This window comes from Rattus rattus, chromosome 5 (assembly GCF_011064425.1).
Source record: "Rattus rattus isolate New Zealand chromosome 5, Rrattus_CSIRO_v1, whole genome shotgun sequence".
Classification (NCBI taxonomy): domain Eukaryota; kingdom Metazoa; phylum Chordata; class Mammalia; order Rodentia; family Muridae; genus Rattus; species Rattus rattus.
Genome location: NC_046158.1, coordinates 2,821,970 through 2,839,663, shown reverse-complemented (window position 1 = coordinate 2,839,663; position 17,694 = coordinate 2,821,970). Strand labels below are relative to the sequence as shown.

General features: G+C 49.3%; 1 protein-coding gene and 1 pseudogene across 2 annotated transcripts in view; both read right to left on the bottom strand.

Annotated features, from left to right (window-relative positions):
* Positions 1 to 17,694, bottom strand: part of Stxbp1 (syntaxin binding protein 1) — a 61,137-nt gene that overhangs the window by 12,839 nt on the left and 30,604 nt on the right. For both annotated transcript variants that reach the window (XM_032902722.1, XM_032902723.1), the window contains exons 7-15: positions 15,188 to 15,336; positions 10,644 to 10,728; positions 9,737 to 9,867; positions 7,295 to 7,402; positions 6,066 to 6,126; positions 4,930 to 4,995; positions 4,325 to 4,405; positions 1,592 to 1,730; positions 693 to 802 (exon numbers count right to left, since the gene is read on the bottom strand). In XM_032902722.1, coding sequence (XP_032758613.1) covers positions 693 to 802; positions 1,592 to 1,730; positions 4,325 to 4,405; positions 4,930 to 4,995; positions 6,066 to 6,126; positions 7,295 to 7,402; positions 9,737 to 9,867; positions 10,644 to 10,728; positions 15,188 to 15,336 — 930 coding nt within the window. The remainder of the gene's footprint in view (positions 1 to 692; positions 803 to 1,591; positions 1,731 to 4,324; positions 4,406 to 4,929; positions 4,996 to 6,065; positions 6,127 to 7,294; positions 7,403 to 9,736; positions 9,868 to 10,643; positions 10,729 to 15,187; positions 15,337 to 17,694) is intronic.
* On the bottom strand, positions 12,606 to 14,104 carry LOC116901816 (annotated as a pseudogene).

Below are 17,694 nucleotides of genomic sequence, written 5' to 3'. Positions count from 1 at the left end.
TTTTGAGCCTTTTGTGACCCAGGTACTGAAAACACCAAACGCCGCCAGCTGCCGGTCACTGGTCAGGTCAACAGAGCCTGGTTCCTCCTGGAGATCTCAGTTGGCCTGTGAGCTCCGACCCATGGGCGGGCTGCCTCCAGCAAGATATAACACACAGGGGGGCTCCTCCATCTGGGGGTCAAGGCACTGCCTGGAACAGGCGCTCTGCCTGCTCTCTCAGAGCACACTGTGCAGCCCTGGCCTTCTGAACTGTCTGCTGCTGTGTTTTGCTCTAAGTCACTCCACTGCCAAAGGCACAGAGCAGAAGCGCTCGTCTGACAATTGTCATCCGTACCTGAGATGCTGAGTCTGTATGCAAAGGCAAGGTCACACAAGATGTAACGGGGAAGTCGGGGTGACCCGTTTTGGATGAGTTCAGAGACAGCTCAGCTTTCGTGACCATGTGACTCCTGGATATGTCTATTTCCTGTTTCACTGTCTTTCCTCCCCATTCCAACTCATTCTCCTTCTCTCTGCCTCCCCACCTCTCCCCCATCTCCTTCTCTCCCTCTCCCTCTCCCTCCCATTCTCTCTCCGTTCTTGGTGCTGAGGGTGGTACACAGCTATATCATAGGGGGCTGTCAATCATGAACGTGGCGAGGATACAATATGCCAACCTCCCACAGTCTCCCTGCCTATGACCTGGCCCTTACATCCGTGACGATGGGCACCCCAAGGTGAGCCATGTTGGTGATGATCTCACTGTCTTCTGGGGGGATCTGGGCGTGCTGGATGAGTTTGTTTAGGTTTTCTTCAGTGATACCTGAAAAACAAGACTCCTGGTCACCACGCCTAACCCCTGCCATTGGCAAAGCCTCAGCTTCCCTTCTCCTCAGCCACATCTACGGTGGGGTCAGAAGCTTCCACTCTAACAGAGCCGCCCTGTGTGGACCGCGGGCGCTTGCCCTCCCAGTCCCATCCTTGCCTACTTGCTCCCTGCACCAAAGTCACCAGGTGAGAAAGTCTCCTTCCCCATTTTTTTTGTACAATGACATGGGTAAAAACAATTGGTTTTGTTTTTATTGTTGTTTGTTCTTGTAGATTTTTTTTTGGTTGGTTGGTTTTAGACAGGGTCTCATGTAGTCTAAACTGGCCTTAAACTTACTTTTGTAGCTAAGGTTGGCCTTGAACTCCTGATACTCCTGCCTCTACCTCCCAAAGGATTACAGGCTGAATATCAGTTGTTGAAAGGTCTCTGTTACTAATGAGAGGCAACCTGGAGGCATCTGGCAGGCTGAGTGCTAGCAAATTGGCTGGAAGAGCCACGGCTCCATCTGCGTCACTGCTTCCTGTGCACTCAGGGCTGGTGAGCAGGTGGAGCACTGACCTGGTTCTACTGCAGTTCTTGCAGGGAAAGCCCCTTGGCCTCCCGTTCTCCCCATTCCCCGGGCTGCTGGTTGGCATCAGCACTGTTCACTCTCTGCTCCTCCTCCTCTTCCTCTTCCTCCTCCCCACCACCCATGCAGGCTCCTCCCACCCTTGCTGGCTCCTCCCCCAACCCCTGCGGGCTCCTCCCCTGCTGGCTCCTCCCCCACCCCCTGCTGGCTCCTACCGTTCTTCAGGAAGATGTAGAGAAGGATGATGCGAATTTTGTCATAAGTGCTGACATTTGCATCCAGCAGGATGGGGACAATGGCTCTCATGGGGTCCTTGATTTTTTCCCCCTCAGCATCTGTGCCCATCGCCAGGTCCTGCAGAAAACACACCTTGCTGGCCCTATTTCTGTGACAATCTGGGAAGGTGACAGTTCTCAGCAAGTTCATGATCTACAAATGCCTAACTTTGTGGTGTTGTCAGAGCAGGCTGTGAGCAGGTCTCCTGCAACAAAGGCTGACACAGAATCCCAAGATGGCCAGACACCGTCAGAGCCCTGAGGTTCCCTCAGGCAGGCACAGTACCTGGTCACACTGTTCCCTACCAGGGATGCCAGGGCACCTGTACCTGTGACACACACAACTCAGCTGACTCAGTTTGCTTCCCACTCATGAAAACTTGGGCATCTCAAGGGCCTCTTCGTGGCTGGAGTCTTTCCACCCCGACTCTCCTGGCACGGAAGGGCACACTAAGGTTTAACTACTGAGTTTCACCTCTGGTTTTAATCTGCTTTTCACGGGCTGAGGGGAAACAAGAAGGAAAGACTCCCAGGCTTGGAGGCAGAGGGCAGAAAGGTGACAGGAGACTGAGGTGAGAAGACAGAAATGAGCACAGCCCGGGTGGGTGCCACTCACTCACCACACAGGCAGTGTGCTGTGCTCACAAGCCAGAGCGCTGACTGTAGATCTGACACAGCCACTGCTTTCTTTGTGGCTCCTAGGAGTGTAGCTGGGGCTCCTCTTCCTATCAAGACCCCAAGAGTTTATCCAAATAGAATGGTGACCTCACATTCAGACCTGGTCTGAGCCCCCCAGTCTTCTCAATAGATCCAGCAGATGTGTGCTCAGCAGGAAGAAACTAATGCACACACACACACACACACACACACACACACACACACACACAGAGATTTGTTTTTGTTTTGTTTTTGAGGTAGGGTCTCACCATGTAGCTCTGGCTGGCCTGGGACATACTATATATAGCCCAGGCTAGCCTCAACCTCAGAGATCTTCCTACCTTTCTCTCCTGAATGCTAGGATTAAAGGGTGAGCCATCACACCCAGTCTCATTAATAAATACACACACAGGGGTAGAGGTGATGCCTAGGGGTGGCTGCCCCTTCTTAGAGGAGAAGGGGAGCAGGAATGTGGAAAGGATCTGTGTGAGGGGGTACTGGGAGAAGAGGGGCGCTGATATTGGGAAATAACATTTATTTATTGTGTTAGTGTGTATGCCTGATACACATTGGAAGTCAGAGGACAACTTGTGGGAGTTGGTTCTCGCCCTCCTTCACAGATATTCCAGGGATTGAACTCAGGTTGTCAGCCTTGGCCACAAGCCTGCTGAGCCATTTCACCAGCCCTAGAGCATTCCCTCTAAGCTCACTGAAATGCAACTAATTCAATTTTTTTGAATAGTTTTACAGGGTCTCTCACAAAATAGCCCTGGCTGTCCCAGAGTGCATTATATAGACCAGGCTGGCCTTGAGTTCACAGAAATCCACCTGCTTCTGCTCCCGGGTGCTAGGATTACTGGTGTGCATCACGAAAACCAGCTTAATACTTAGATTTTTAACCACTTTCAAAACCAAAACCAAACAAAACCTGTGCAATTAATGTAACCCAGCCAACACTGTTGGACAGAGCATGCAAGCCTACTCTGAGCCTCTTACGGCAGCAAGCCAAGGGTGAGACTCTCAGCCCCACACTGAGAGCATGCGTTGAGGCCTCCTGCAAGAGAAACTCCCACGAGGCTTTAGAACGCTTTGGTGGTAGTAAGTGTGAAGAGTTGTCACTAAGCTGCCAGGGTGGCTGAACCTGGGGTCCTCTTGGCTCGGCCTTCTAGGCAGTTAATCTGAACTTGCTTCTTCCTGAGTCACACAGTGGCTCTCCGCCTTCCTAATGCTGCGACCCTTTATACAGTTCCTCATGTTGTGGTGACCCCAACCATAGGACTGTTTCATTGCTACTTCATAACGTCATACTGTAATGAATCATATGTAAATATCCAGGCCTGAGCCACCAAGTCTGAAATCTGTCAGTGTCTTCTTCCTTCCCTCAGAACCTGACACTCGAGGCTAAGAGAGGCTAAGAGAGGCTCAGTGTTTGAGGGCCTCGTCTGCCTATGTGAGACCCTGAGTCAATCCAAGGGGATGGAAAGCAATAACAAGACACTTGTCACACAGCTTAGCAGCTTTGCCACACTTCTCTACACAAGGTGACAGTGACGTCAGTGCTGTGAGATAGGGAAAAGGGAGCAGGGACACCGAGTACACCAGTGAGGGCAGAGTCCCATCCGGCCTGAGGTTAGCAAGGCTGGAGGACTCATGCCCTGCTGCAGCCCTCGCAGCCCAGGCTCCAACGCTGGTCTGGTCAGAGTGGGACCAAAGCACATCAGAACATAAACACCAGCCAAACCACCACGGTCAGGGCTGTCACTCCAGGACAAACAGAGCCTTTGGGAAGAGCAGGCATGCAAGATCCACATGGCACAGCACTCCAGAATGACCTTGGCCCTACCCGCCAAAGCGGCTCCACACTGGCCCCACAGCTGAGACAACCCAGGGTCATGGGCTCTCCCTTCCTAGATCCTAGGATTCTGTAAGACGTTCAAGGTCAGAGGTTAAGATTCAGTGAGGTGAATAGGTAGGGCAGAAGTTCTGCCATGCAAAAAGAAAGGAAGACAAGCCTACCTGCTCCACGCGGCAGAGTTTGTCTACGGTGCCTTGGTAATGCTTCATACAGTCTTCAGCAAGGTGCAGGTGAGTCGAATACTAGGAGAAGCACAAGAGTCAGTAAAGAGACGAACCGCTGACTCACACAACTCCGAGTGTCCTCACAGAGGACTCTGGTGCCAGCAGGAATAACAAACACATGAACTGGGAGAGTGGGGTAACCCACGGCCTGCAGGAGAGGAGGAGAGTCTTCACGAGGGGGGAGCAGCATGAGCCGCCTGAGCGTGGGGTGGGTGTAGCACCTTGCAGGCAAGTAATATCCTTTCACCCTTAGGACCAGGGTCCAGAAGCCCGGATGCCTGCTGGCCCTCTCTCAGATCACTGCCGCTGAGGGAGGCCAGCAGCTGTGAGGACAGCCTGTGTACTGAGGAACTGAGGCCTCTGGTCACCAGCAAGGAAGGAAAAGAAGATGAGAGAGACAGCAGTAGGAAGCAGCCTCCCTTTCCTTCTTTTCCTAATAAAAGCTGGACCTAGGATCTGTAGCTTTTCATGAGTTGCCTGGGGCAGCAGGGCGAGTGGTCCCACACTTCCGAATCAGACAGTGTGGGCTGGGGTCTCCGTACCTTGCTGAGCTCCTTCTGGTACTGGGGCATTTTCTTCAGCATCTGGGACAGGTCCCGCATGGTGGTCTACAAGAAAGGAGTCATGGTGTCACTGGCCCTAATGAAGCCCTGTGCAGCTGGACACACTTGGCAGGACAGCAGCTAAATTAGACTTTACAAGTGTCCATTCACAGACTTAAAGGACACATGTAACTACATGTCTGGGTATGGACTGTGCACCATTGGATGCAGGTGTCTGTGAAGATCAGAAGACGGCATCAGATCCCAGAGATGGACTTCCAGGCAGTGGTGAGCTGATGTGGGTGCTGGGAACTGGACTTGGGTCCTATGCAAGAGCAGTAATTGCTCTTAATGTCGGAGGTCTAGCTCTAGCTCTTTAAGTTATATTTTAATTAATTATGTGTATGCATGCAAATACACGTGCATGAATGCCACAGCACAGTTACAGAAGCCTCAGGGGACAGCCTGCCCGCAGGAGTCATTTTTCTCCTGACATGTGAGGTCCAGGACCTGAACTCACGTCGTCAGGCTTGGCAGCCAGAGCCGATACCTCTGGCCATCCTGACTGAGATTACAAGGTAAGTAAGCATCAGTGCACATGGCTGGGTATGACATTTCCAACAGAGTAAGGGAGGCCTGAGCCAGCGGAGATCTCAGGAGGTCAGGTTATGAATTCTTAGTCTACCACAAACTAAAAACTTCTCGGGGTTGGGGATTTGGCTCAGTGGTAGAGCGCTTGCCTAGGAAGCGCAAGGTCCTGGGTTCGGTCCCCAGCCCCGGAAAAAAAAAAAAAAAAAAAAAAACTTCTCATGATTCTTCTGGCTTAAGATCAGTTATGTTCCCAAATGGTAAATCTTAACCCTCTTGATATGAGAAAGCAGTTTTTCACAAACACTGGAAGTCATGGGGTTCCTTCCAGAGAGGATCTGTCTGCTGTGCGGGCAGCTCAACAAGCATTCTACCACTGAGCCACACACCCTGCCCCAGATAGCAATCTTAAAAGCAAAACCAAAGCCTGAAAGTTTAGTGAGGGAGAAATCTGGCCCTACCCACTCCCTGGCAGGACAGAGAGGAAGGGCTGACCCCCAGGCTGCCTGGGCACTGGCATCCCCAGGACTTGACATCAGCAGGCTTACCTTCTCTCCAGTATTCATCCTCTTGCTAGAGGAAAAGTCCTTCAGAGACCGGGTCACTTCCCTGCAAAATGAGGGAGGCAGCCATGCTCAACACAGTGCCCATGGCCTCTGCAGAGACCACTGAAGCCCTGGGAGCCTTCCTTGGGACTAAGTGGCAAGTCTCTTCCCACTGAGGTATGCATTTAAGTGAAGGACACATACTGTTCTGACTGACACTCTAAACCACCGGCCTCCAGGACGGCGTATGCCAGTGATTCCAGGACAAAGGGGACAGTACTGGACTGACACTTGTGCTTATTTTCTTTCTTCCTTTCCAAATGCACACAAACTGAAACACTCGTGTTTTGTGTTTGGAAAATAAAAATACATATATAGTATATAAGTAAATGATAAATAAATTTACCAGCAGGAAATATGGGTCAGTATTTCCACCCCAATATCTGCTGTGGTGGCACGTTCCTTTAATCCCAACAGAGGTAGGGGGATCTCTGAGTTTGAGGCCAGCCTGATCTACAGAGTGAGTTCCAGGACAGATAGGGCTACACAGAGAAACCTGCCTCAAAAACAAACAAACAGGGTTGGGGATTTAGCTCAGCGGCAGAGCGCTTGCCTAGCGAGCGCAAGGCCCTGGGTTCGGTCCCCAGCTCCGAGAAAAACAAACAAACAAACAAACAAAAACAACAACAAAACACGACAAGAACCAAACCACCTCTAATTAAGTATTATTTTTGTGGAGCTGGTGGTTGAATCTAGGACCCTGTCAAGGCCAGGAAAGGGCTTTACCTCTAAGCTACATCCCTTCCCAAGCCCATGGATCAATATTTTTTCTCTTTTTCTTTACTTTCTTTCTTTCCTTTTCTTTCTTTCTTTCCTTTTTTTTCTCTTTCTTTCTTTCTTTTTTGAGACAGGGTTTCTCTGTGTAAGAGCGCTGGCTGTCCTGGAACTTTCTCTGGAGACCAGGCTGTCCTGCAACTCTGAGACCCGCCTGCCTCTGCCTCCTGAGTGCTGGGGTTAAAGGTGTTCGTCACAGCCGGGCGAGGGGTGGGTTTTTTGAGTTGGTGAAGCTGGAGAAGCACACATTCAGGTAACAGGAGGGACCTGCCCGTCCTGGCTAGTGTGTTGGCGACTTTGCCAAGGGGATGAGCTCACGCCCCAGGTGGCTGAGTGTGTGGTCACTTTTGGCCCAGGGTTAAGGGCCCACCCTAGGGAAGGGTTGGCAGAGTTCTTACTGGGACACCTCTGCGATGTGCTTGTGTCGAAGTGCAATCCACAGGTCATCGTCCTCATCCAGGAGCACCTCCTTCACCCGCGCCTCTCCAATGCCGCTGGTCTCATACCTAGAGGAGACAGGACTTGGGTAAGCCTCGAGTCCTCATGGCACAACTTTTCCCCCATGAGACAGGATTTCATGTCTCCCAGGCCAGCTTCAGACTCCCTAAATAGCTAAGGCAGGCCTTAAACCTTGATCCTCCTGCCTCCACCCCTTGAATGCTGGGGTCACTCCCACATCCAGGTGTGTCCTATTCTTGAGACTTCTAGGTGATCCCAGACGTGGCTCATAACACCGACCGCCTGTCAGGCTGGCCAGGTCATCTGGGCAAGGAGAAGGCAATCTGTTCAAAGGTAGCAACTAGGAAGCTGTGCTTTGACCCCTCAGAGCCTGGGGGTGGGGAAGGGAGGCCTGTGGCAGTTCTATGTGAGTCTACAGTTACATAGAAAAGAAAGACTAGGGCTGGAGAGATGGCTCAGCAGTTAAGAGCACTGACTGCTCTTCCAGAGGTCCTGAGTTCAGTTCCCAGCAACCACATGGTGGCTCACAACCATCTGTAAAGAGATCTGATGCCCTCTTCTGGTGTGTCTGAAGACAGCTACAGTGTACTTATATATACTTATATACTGAATAAATCTTAAAAAAAAACTACATATCTGATGGCCCTTTCTGAGAAAGGGGAGGGATAAATCTGCAAACGTAAAGTGCCTAAAAGGTTTCTAGCAGCTTCTGTGATGGGTCCTCAACATATTATTTTATACATGGAGTCATGAGTGCCCAGAGGAGGCCAGAACCCCAGGAACTGGGTTGAAAAATCATGAATATTTTCAGAATCTTCATTTTTATTATTAATTAATTAATTAATTAATTGAGAGTTGCTGCCTGTATGTAGTCCCAGGTATGCATAACCAAGTAGGAACTTGCTGATGTAAGCCAGGCTGGCCTTGAACTCTCAGAGATGCTCCCACCTCTGCCTCCTGAGTGCTGGGATTAAAGAAGTGCGACACCACACCCAGCAGAACCTTCCTTTTACAAAGATGCGTTTATCTTATTTTATGTGGACAAGTGTTTACCTGTGTGCACGAATATGTACCATGTGAGTTCCTGGTGCCCACAGAGGCCAGAAGGTATCAGTGCTCTGAACGGGAATTACAGTTTTAAGCGACCATGTGGATGCTGGGAACTGAACCCTGTCCTCTGCAAGAGTAGCAAGTGCTCTTAGCCACTGAGCCACCTCTCCAGCTCTAGAATCATTGGCCCTGGAAGAGTTTAGTTTGTTTTATGTTTGTGTTTTGCTTGTGTGTCCACGCACCACGTGCATGCCTTGGTGTCTGTGGAGGCCATAAGAGGGCATCAGATCCCCTGAAACTGGAGTTAAAAGTACTTGTTTGTTACCACGTGTGTGCTGGAAATCAAAGTCAGGGCCTTGTTTAGCCACTGAGCCATCTCTCCAGTCCCAGACCTTCATTGTAAAGCCATTCTTTGTTGTGACACAGGATCTCACACTGAGCTGTCCAGGCTGGCTTCAAACTCATGACCCTCCTGTCTTAGGCTCCTGAATGCCAAGATTACAGGTGGGTAATATTTTATAGAAAGAAGACAGTAGTTCCACTGCACAGCGTTCGGGAACTCTGTTGAAATATTTGACTACAATCACATTTTGTGATCTGTGATTAAGAACTTTCGATCGACTCTGAATAAGACACACATAAAAGCAGCCGACACGTCTGAGAAGCTGACGTGAAGTGATGTGAGCTGAGAAGAAAAGACAACGCTCTGTCCTGTCAGCAGGCGTGTAGGAATGACACACCCCGGGGAACCCACAGAAAACCTCACGGGCTCATCTACGAGATGGTAATTGTGCTCAGACTTTTCCTAATACTAAAACATTCTTTGGTGGGGCTAGAGAAATGGATAAAACACTTGCCACAGAAATTTGATAAAGACAAAAGTTCAGATGCCCAGAGCCCACAAAATGTGGGGCGGGTATGGAAGCCATCTCTAATCCAAAACTGGGGAGGCAGAGACAAGGAGGTGCCTGGGATAAACTGGAAAGATAGACTAGCCCAAACTGGCAAACTCTGGGTTCAAAGACTTTGCTTCAATAAGGCAGAAAGTGATTTAAAAGATGACAGCCAATATCAATTATGGGCCTACCCTTGTGTGTGTGTGCACACACAAACATGCATTTCAAACATGACATTCGTGTGTTCTCTCTCTCTCTCTCTCTCTCTCTCTCTCTCTCTCTCTCTCTATATATATATATATATATATATATATATATATATATATACAAAAAGAGAAAAAAAATTAAAACCACAAAAACATCCTTTTTCTACATCAGCGGAATTCCAGCTGTCAGGAGAGTTAGTCTGCGTGAGCCATGTCAATTAATTCTTACTTGTAAACATCATTTTCAATAGGCAGCAGGTCGTAACTCATAGCCTGAAACGTCAGTTCATGAAGCACAGGGGAGCTGGGGTCAAAGCCACGATCCAGGATCAGGAGCTGGGACCGTGCCTTGTCGGGACCCTGGCAAAAAATAGGGAGAAGCTTCAAGAGCCATCTAAGTCCAACCAAGTAGCAGAGCCTCTGTGTTCCAGGCAGCAGGAAGAGCGCTCTGTGGAGCAAGCCCACCAAACAGCAAAGGGCACTGCCCAGTAATTCACAGGAACACCAGCAGTTCCAGGCGAGGAACCCTCCGGCCTTCTGACACCCTTCTGAAGCTGGGGCCATAGGAACTTTGCGACTGAGCACCAGTTCATTACACACCCGGTGACCAGCTGTCTGGAGCGCCCAACATGGAGGGGTCCAATTACAGGTCCACAGCACTGATGGACAGCTCTGTGTCTAGGGATCAGCGAGGGTCTCGCACATGCTAGGTAAACACCACTCTGCCTCTGGGCTGAGCCCTCTCCCCCGGAGCGCTGTATCTCCACAGCAGTGCTGGCTACACAAACCTGTGTATGTTAAAAGTGCATAGAACTGTGAACACACGGGCTACACACAACGTGACTGAGGTGCGAGGACACCACCACTGTCAACTTGCTACTGTTGCTCTGTTGCTACTGGGAAGTTCCCTGTACATTCAGGGCTGAAGCTGGGAGCACTGGCAAGCAGGAATAAACTGGCTGCCCTGGCTGGGCTGAAATGTTCTGCGTCAGCCTGCCCCAGGGGCACTGGGCACTCCACTAGACGGAACAGCAGCCCTCACATATGCTCAGTGAGCTGCAGGGCCATGCACAAGGTCTGCCACATAACTTCTGTTTATTCAAGGTGAGAGCCTTGTGCTCCCAGGCCAGACTTACCTCCCCCATTGTCGGGTCATCAGCTTTATAAGCGTCCAGCTTGTCCTGGATCAGCTGAGCCAGCAAGGCATTGTCCTTGTACTCCCTGACAGAAGGAGAAAGGCAGAGGGTGAGCCACCAGTGCATCCAAATAATGTGCCAAGTGCAAGTGCTCCAGGCAGAGCACAGGGCAGGGCGGGATGGACGGGGAGGGGGCGGGGCACGGCCTGTGGTAGGATTTTTTTTTTTTTTTTTTTTTTCGGAGCTGGGGACCGAACCCAGGGCCTTGCGCTTCCTGGGCAAGCGCTCTACCACTGAGCTAAATCCCCAACCCCCTGTGGTAGGATTTTTACAGTAAGAATGTACCCACGTATGTGAGGCACGGTGATACCTGAGAAGCTGAGGAAGGAGAGCTGCCACAGGTTTAAGGCCATACAACAAGACACTGTCTCAAAAGTATACAAACAAACAAACCCCTGTGTTACAGACGTAGTTTAAAGAGAAAAATGGAAGTCTCCTGTTAGGGCCCAGCCCGTTTACCTTCCTCGTTTCCTCTTCTAGCCTCCGTGGAAGCAGAAGTCTTTCCTCCACTCAAACCTCCTTGCCTCCAGCAGATGATATGGCTGTCATCTACGGCCTTAGTGCCACCAGAGCGTGATGGCCTTGGCCCCATTCTTGCACTGGTATTCTATAGTTCCAAGCGTCCACAGACCAGGAAATAAGGGCAGGTTCAACCTGTGGCCTTCAAGAGCACTCAGCTGTGAGCCCTACTGGTGGCCATGAGCCTGCCACATCTACTGGGCCTGAAATGCCGAGCCCTTGCTCCTCAGATCACGGCTGTTATAGCCCAGGCCTTTGCTCTGCCTTTGTGGACCTGGCTGTTCTGCTTCTCCCTGACTTGACTCTTGCTCAGTTTGTCTTCTTCAAAACTGATTCGCTCCCCTGTCCCAACCCCTCAGGAGGTCTCATGAAATTAAACCTACCCTACGTGGTGACTGTGCCAGACTACATTTGCCCTTTGATTTCCCAAAGCCACTGCTTGTGCCAACAGCAACAGCAGTGTCAACGTAAATGTCCGTACCCTTCCTTACCCATCTGCTGCGATCTGAACCCATTCTCCAAGGCCTGCCACATAAGTGCTGTAACCTCCAGCCTTGCCCTGTCCTAGGCTGACAGACCTCTGCTCATGCGCTCTACATGTCCCATTACTTTGGTCGGCTGCTGGAAGGCATCAGCTTCCTGAGGCCTTGGTGAGTGCTGCCTTCATATGTAATTCATCCCGCAATACCTGCCCTCCACCAGAAGCTTCTGAGGGTGGAGCTGTGGCCTTAGCTTAAAATCCCCCCAGCATTCAGCACACAGCAAGTGATGAATCAATGACTTCATAAAACCCAAAGACTAGAGAGATGGCCTAGAGGTTAGGAACACGTATTGCTATTCCAGAGGACCCAGCACCCATGCCGGATGGCTTATGATTGCCTATAACTCCAGCTCCAGAGGCTGGCTTCAACACACACACACACACACACACACACACACACACACACACACACACACACACACACACACACCCCTCTAAGGATAATACTTATCACCTTTATTATATCTTGTAATAATTTATAGTATATCTTTATCTTATCTTATAATAAAACAATAAAACTAAATCCTTTTAACTATTTTTTCTTTTTTTCTAACTTTTGAGATCTTTTTCATTTGAAGCTAATCTTAATGCTATTAAATTTACAAATGTGCTATTTTTTATTACCCAATCCTAATTATCTAAAACACACATTGCAAACATACGAGTGTCTGTTCTCTCCACATGTCAGCGCCCATTCATCACGGTTGAGTTAACAAAATAGTAATTATCTTCCTCACCTGATAATGCACAAGGACACGCCTTCAAAACTGCATTTTGTTAAAGTTTCTGTACTAAAATGTAGAAAAACTGAACTACACAAATGTTGAAAAGTTAGACATTCCTTAATTTTTCATTCCTGGTACCAACAATTTACAGGACAATACGTGATGTGATGAGAAGGAAAAGACAAAGCTCTGACAGGTAGAAGGCTCAGGACTGGCATGGAGTCTCCACCACACTGATTCTTCAGTGGTTGCCCTTTCTGCAAACTGTGGCTGTGAACGTCCTGAACAAGTGGCTTCCTGTTTAAGCCGCGGTGACTTTTCTGACCGTGGGTCATCGTTCCTTCTGTGGCAGATTTTACACTTCCTCCAATGCATTCGGGACGACTGTCTCACAGTGACCTGCAGCTTTCCTGACGACCCCTCGCTCTCTCTCCTGCTAAGAACTGTAGCCATTTGTCTCTGTTTTATTTTAAAACCTTCTGCTATCCACACTTCCACTCCAGATCCATAGCCACCACCACAGGGGCTGCCCGAGCTTCTTTCACCAAAACTATCCCCTTCATGGGTCCATAATCTGATTGTTGCAGTCAACCATAATTTCCAAAGTCATTATAGTTCCCACCAGCACCACAGTTACCTCCACTAAAATTCCCTCCTTCACTGTGACCATCATATCCTCCTCCACCACCACCACAGTTACCTCCATTAAAATTCCCTCCTTCACTGTGACCATCATATCCTCCCCCATCACAATATCCTCCTCCACCATCATATCCTCCTCCACCACCATAGCCATCATCTCGGTTTCCATATCCCCGTCTACCACCTCCATAACCTCCTCCAGGGCCACCACCATAGCTGCCAGCGTCACCTCCAAACCCATGATATCCACCATCACCACCTCCATAACCTCCTCCACTACTACAACCAGGGCCACCACCATAGCTGCCAGCGTCACCTCCAAACCCACGATATCCACCATTACCACCGCCATAACTGCCTCTGCTGCCCCCACCACCACAGCCTCCGCTTCTACCAAAGTTTCCTCCATGCCCTCTCTGTGATCCAGCAGCCTGCATCTCTCGTTTCGAAAGGGCCCTTTTCACTTCACAATTAACAGTGTGGTATTTCTGAACAACAATTTTATCAACTGCGCCATGGCCATCAAAGGTGACACAAGCAAAGCCTCTCTTTCCCCACTCTGCCTGTCTCCCATAACGTCTATGTTTCAGTCTTGCCATGCTTGTCAAAGTAGTCTCTCAGACTGCATGCTTCCCTGTCCTCGCTAATACCATCAACAGAACTTCTCTTCACCATTAGATGGGTCCCAGGCTTCACAGAATCCTCTCTAGACACAGCTCTCTCTGGTTCCGCCACGCGCCCACCAACCTTGCGTGGCCGAGCACACATTGCAGCGTTCACCTCTTCCACACAAAAGAAGTCACAAAACCAAAGCCTCGGAACGTTCTGTTTGAGGATCTCTCATACCACAGTCTGTAAGTGTGCCCCGTTTCTCACAATGTTCTCTTAAGTTATCATCTGTGGGTTCAAAGCTCAGACCACCAATAAACAGCTTCCTCAGCTGCTCTGGTTCCTTTGGATCACGGCCCTCCTCCCCCCGTGGCGGCGGTCACAGCTGGAGTCAGGCTGGGGGTGACCAGGCGGTGGTTTTACCTCTATTTTGAGATCACAATTTTATTTTTTCTTAAATATTTATTTTTATGTACATTGGCGTTTTGCTTGCATGTATATCTGTATGTGGGTGTCAGATGCCCGGGAACTGGAGTTACATGAAGGGAATTAAACCCAGATCCTCTGGACAACTAGTGCTCCAGCCCCTAGTCTTTGAATCTTTAAAAAAAAAAAAAAAAAAGATTTAGTATTGGATATTTTGGTGCACATCTTTAATCCCAGCACTTGGGAAGCAGAGGCAGGCAGATTTCTGAGTTTGAGGCCAGCCTGGGTTACAGAGCAAGTTTCAGGACAGCCAGGGATACACAGAGAAATCTTGTCTCAAAATATATATAAAAAGAGGCTGGAGAGACGGCTCAGAAGAGCACCGGATGCTCTCCCACAGAACCTGGGTTCAATTGCCAGCAACCACCGTCCATAACTCCAGTTTCAGGGGACCTGGCCCACTTGCACAGACATATTATGCACAGGCAAAGCACTAATAAATATAAAAATAAATAAATTGTCAGAAAACAAAATCTAAAAACTGCCCTTTAGAAAATTACTCACCCGCCACGCCCACTCCATTCCCTCCTCTTTTAGCTGAGGGCAACCTAGAACTCCTGTCTGCCTCAGCTTCCCAAGTGCTATGACTGCAGATGGCCCCACCAAGCCCGAGTTTGTATTTTACTTTCAAAACCTTTGCAAAGCTAAATTGGTTCGCAAATGTTTTGAAGAGGTTGAAAATTAGGGAATACGCAGTGGCGTGGTGGGGTTTATATTTTAATTATTCAGTAACCGAATTGTGTCACGCTCTTTTCTGAATGTGCTAACAGATGAAGACTGTAATAATGTATTTATTTATTAATTATTTTTGGGCTATGAGCATGGCACGCGTATATGAGCTCAAAGACAACTTTGTGGAACTGGTTCTCTCCTTCCGTGCTTTCATGGGTGCTAGGGATTGACCTGAGGTGTTTGTGGGACACACACGATGCCACCAAGAACAGTCTAGCATGCTGCCTTACCCCCGATACCGCACAGCCGGGTACTCCTTCAGGGTGGCACACAGGGTGGCGATTTGCTCTGCCAGGCGTTCCAGTATGGGATTCTTCATCTGTGCCTTGTGAGGGCTGTAGAAACTCTGGAAAGAGTCAGCGGAGTCCAGGGAATACACCTAGGGGCGACAAGCCACACAGGGGCTTAAGTCCTACCAGTGAGCAGCTAGAGCACCTATGTCCACCCGTCATTCCGTCTGTCTGTCCACCCATCCGTCCATCCCCCTGGTAGTCTGCTCATACTCTCGTTTATCCCAGTGCCAGGTACTTCAACTGTTAGTGACCAGAACATCCCTGCTCCCAAGGAGTCTGTCACCAAACAGGGGACGGCTGGGGAAGACATTAAACTCACTGAAATTACCCGTATGGGGCTGAGAGCTGTAAGCTGAGGAGAGAGTAAAGCAGGCAGAGTGCCCTGGATGGCTGGGTGTGTGCGCACGTGTGGGCGTGTGCGCGCATGTGCACGTGCATGTGCCGGGACTCATGCAGGACGGAGGTCTGAGAATCGTCTCAAGGAGGCAAGGTGTTTGCTGCCAGCAGATGTCGTGAGGAGGGAAGGGTGATGCCCCAGACCTCAGGGTGTGTGCACCTAGGGTGTCTGGTGAGCAATGCTGGAGGGCGGTGCAAGGGTTCATAGGCCAGTTTGAGTTTGCTTTTAATAAACAGGCAGATCTGCAGATTGTGCTGCAACTGTGGGCAAATATGGGAGCTTTTTATAGGTTTAATAATATCCTGTCTTCAGCAAACTGCTCTGAGTACTCTCCTCCTGCTGCTCCTCCCACCTTTTTGTAAATCTCTCTTTAAGATGGAGTGTTCCAACTATCAGGACTGTCTCAAGTTCTCACTTATGTCAACTACTGGGACCTCCTTGTAAAAGGGGTGGTGGTGGTGGTGGTGGTGGTGGTGGTGGTGGTGGTGGGGAGGATGGTGATGATTGAGACTAGGCCTTACTCTGGAGTTCAGGCTGATCTGAAACTCACTACTTAGCTCATGTTGGTAATAGATCTGAGATACTTCTCTGACCTCAGAATCCTAAGTGCTGGGATTATAAGGTTGAGAATATGTTTACCTTAAAATGTGATTTATGGGGTTGGGGATTTAGCTCAGTGGTAGAGCACTTGCCTAGCAAGCGCAAGGCCCTGGGTTCGGTCCCCAGCTCCGAAAAAAAAGAAAAAAGAAGAAAAAATGTGATTTATTTATTTTTGAGATAGGGTTTCTCTATGCATTCCTGGCTGGCCAGGAACTCACTCTGTAGACCAGGCTGGCCTCAAACTCACGGAGATCTGCCTGCCTCTGCCTCCCAAGTGCTGGGATTAAAGGTGTGCCTGGTAAAAACTGATTTTTAAACTTCCTACTTTCTCATGCTTTCCAAAAAATAATATGCTTGTATGTGCTAAACCTGGATTTTGTTTAACTCGGTGATGATGGGGTTAAGAGAAGTGGGTAAATATATACAGCTCTCCAAGAGGAGACAGGCTTCAGGGCAAGCAAAAAGGCTCTGAGCTAGCTCTGCTGTTCATGCTGCATCTGTCCCATCTCTTTTCTCTCCACCCCATTTCTCTCCTCCCTCCCTCCCTCTCTCTCTCTCTCTCTCTCTCTCTCTCTCTCTCTCTCTCTCTCTCTCTCTCTTGGACAGGGTCTCATGTAGCCCAGCTTCACCTCTAACTTGTTTTTTTTTTCTTTTTTAAAGATTTATTTCATGTATATAAGTACACCGTAGCTGTCTTCAGACACAGCAGAAAAGGGCATCAGATCTCACTACAGATGGTTGTGAGCCACCATGTGGTTGCAGGGAATTGAACTCAGGACCTCTGGAAGAGCAGTCAGTGCTCTTAACCACTGAGCAGCCTCTCCAGCTCCACCTCTAACTTGTTACAACTGAGGGTAACCTTGATGATCTCTTTATCCTCCTGCCGCCATGCACCTCCCAAGTGCTGGGGATACAGCCTTGCCACCACACTTGTTTATAAAAATCCAACCCCAGGCTTTCACCTTCGAGGCAACCGCTCTACCAATCGGGCTATATTTAGCCCCCATCTAACAAGAGGCTGTGACTCCACAGCGCTAGGAGCTGCTCTATAAAGATCCAGTATTCATCTTTCAACGACACAGAACCAATACAAGTCCTGTGGCTTTTGATTCCTTTTGCCAAGAGAAAACATTTGGATGAGTCCTAAAATACTCAAATAAATGTCACAGGTTCTCAGTCAGCTTTACCTTTGTGGAGATAAAAGTCTTATTTTTTCATGGGGAAGACTCTGCTGTTGGAACCTCCGGGTAAGGGTGGATGAAGCGCTAACAGCTTATGATGGAGGTGACCATCTGCTCTCTCAGCACATGACAAGCTGGGGTTACTGCCAATAAAAACAGCCTCCCATGCAGCAGATGGGTGCTCTAGAGCCTGCCCTTCCTCCCCTCCCTCTTTTAGGAACAGCTACTTTGGGTTATTTAAGGAGTCAGTGAAGGACTAGTGACCA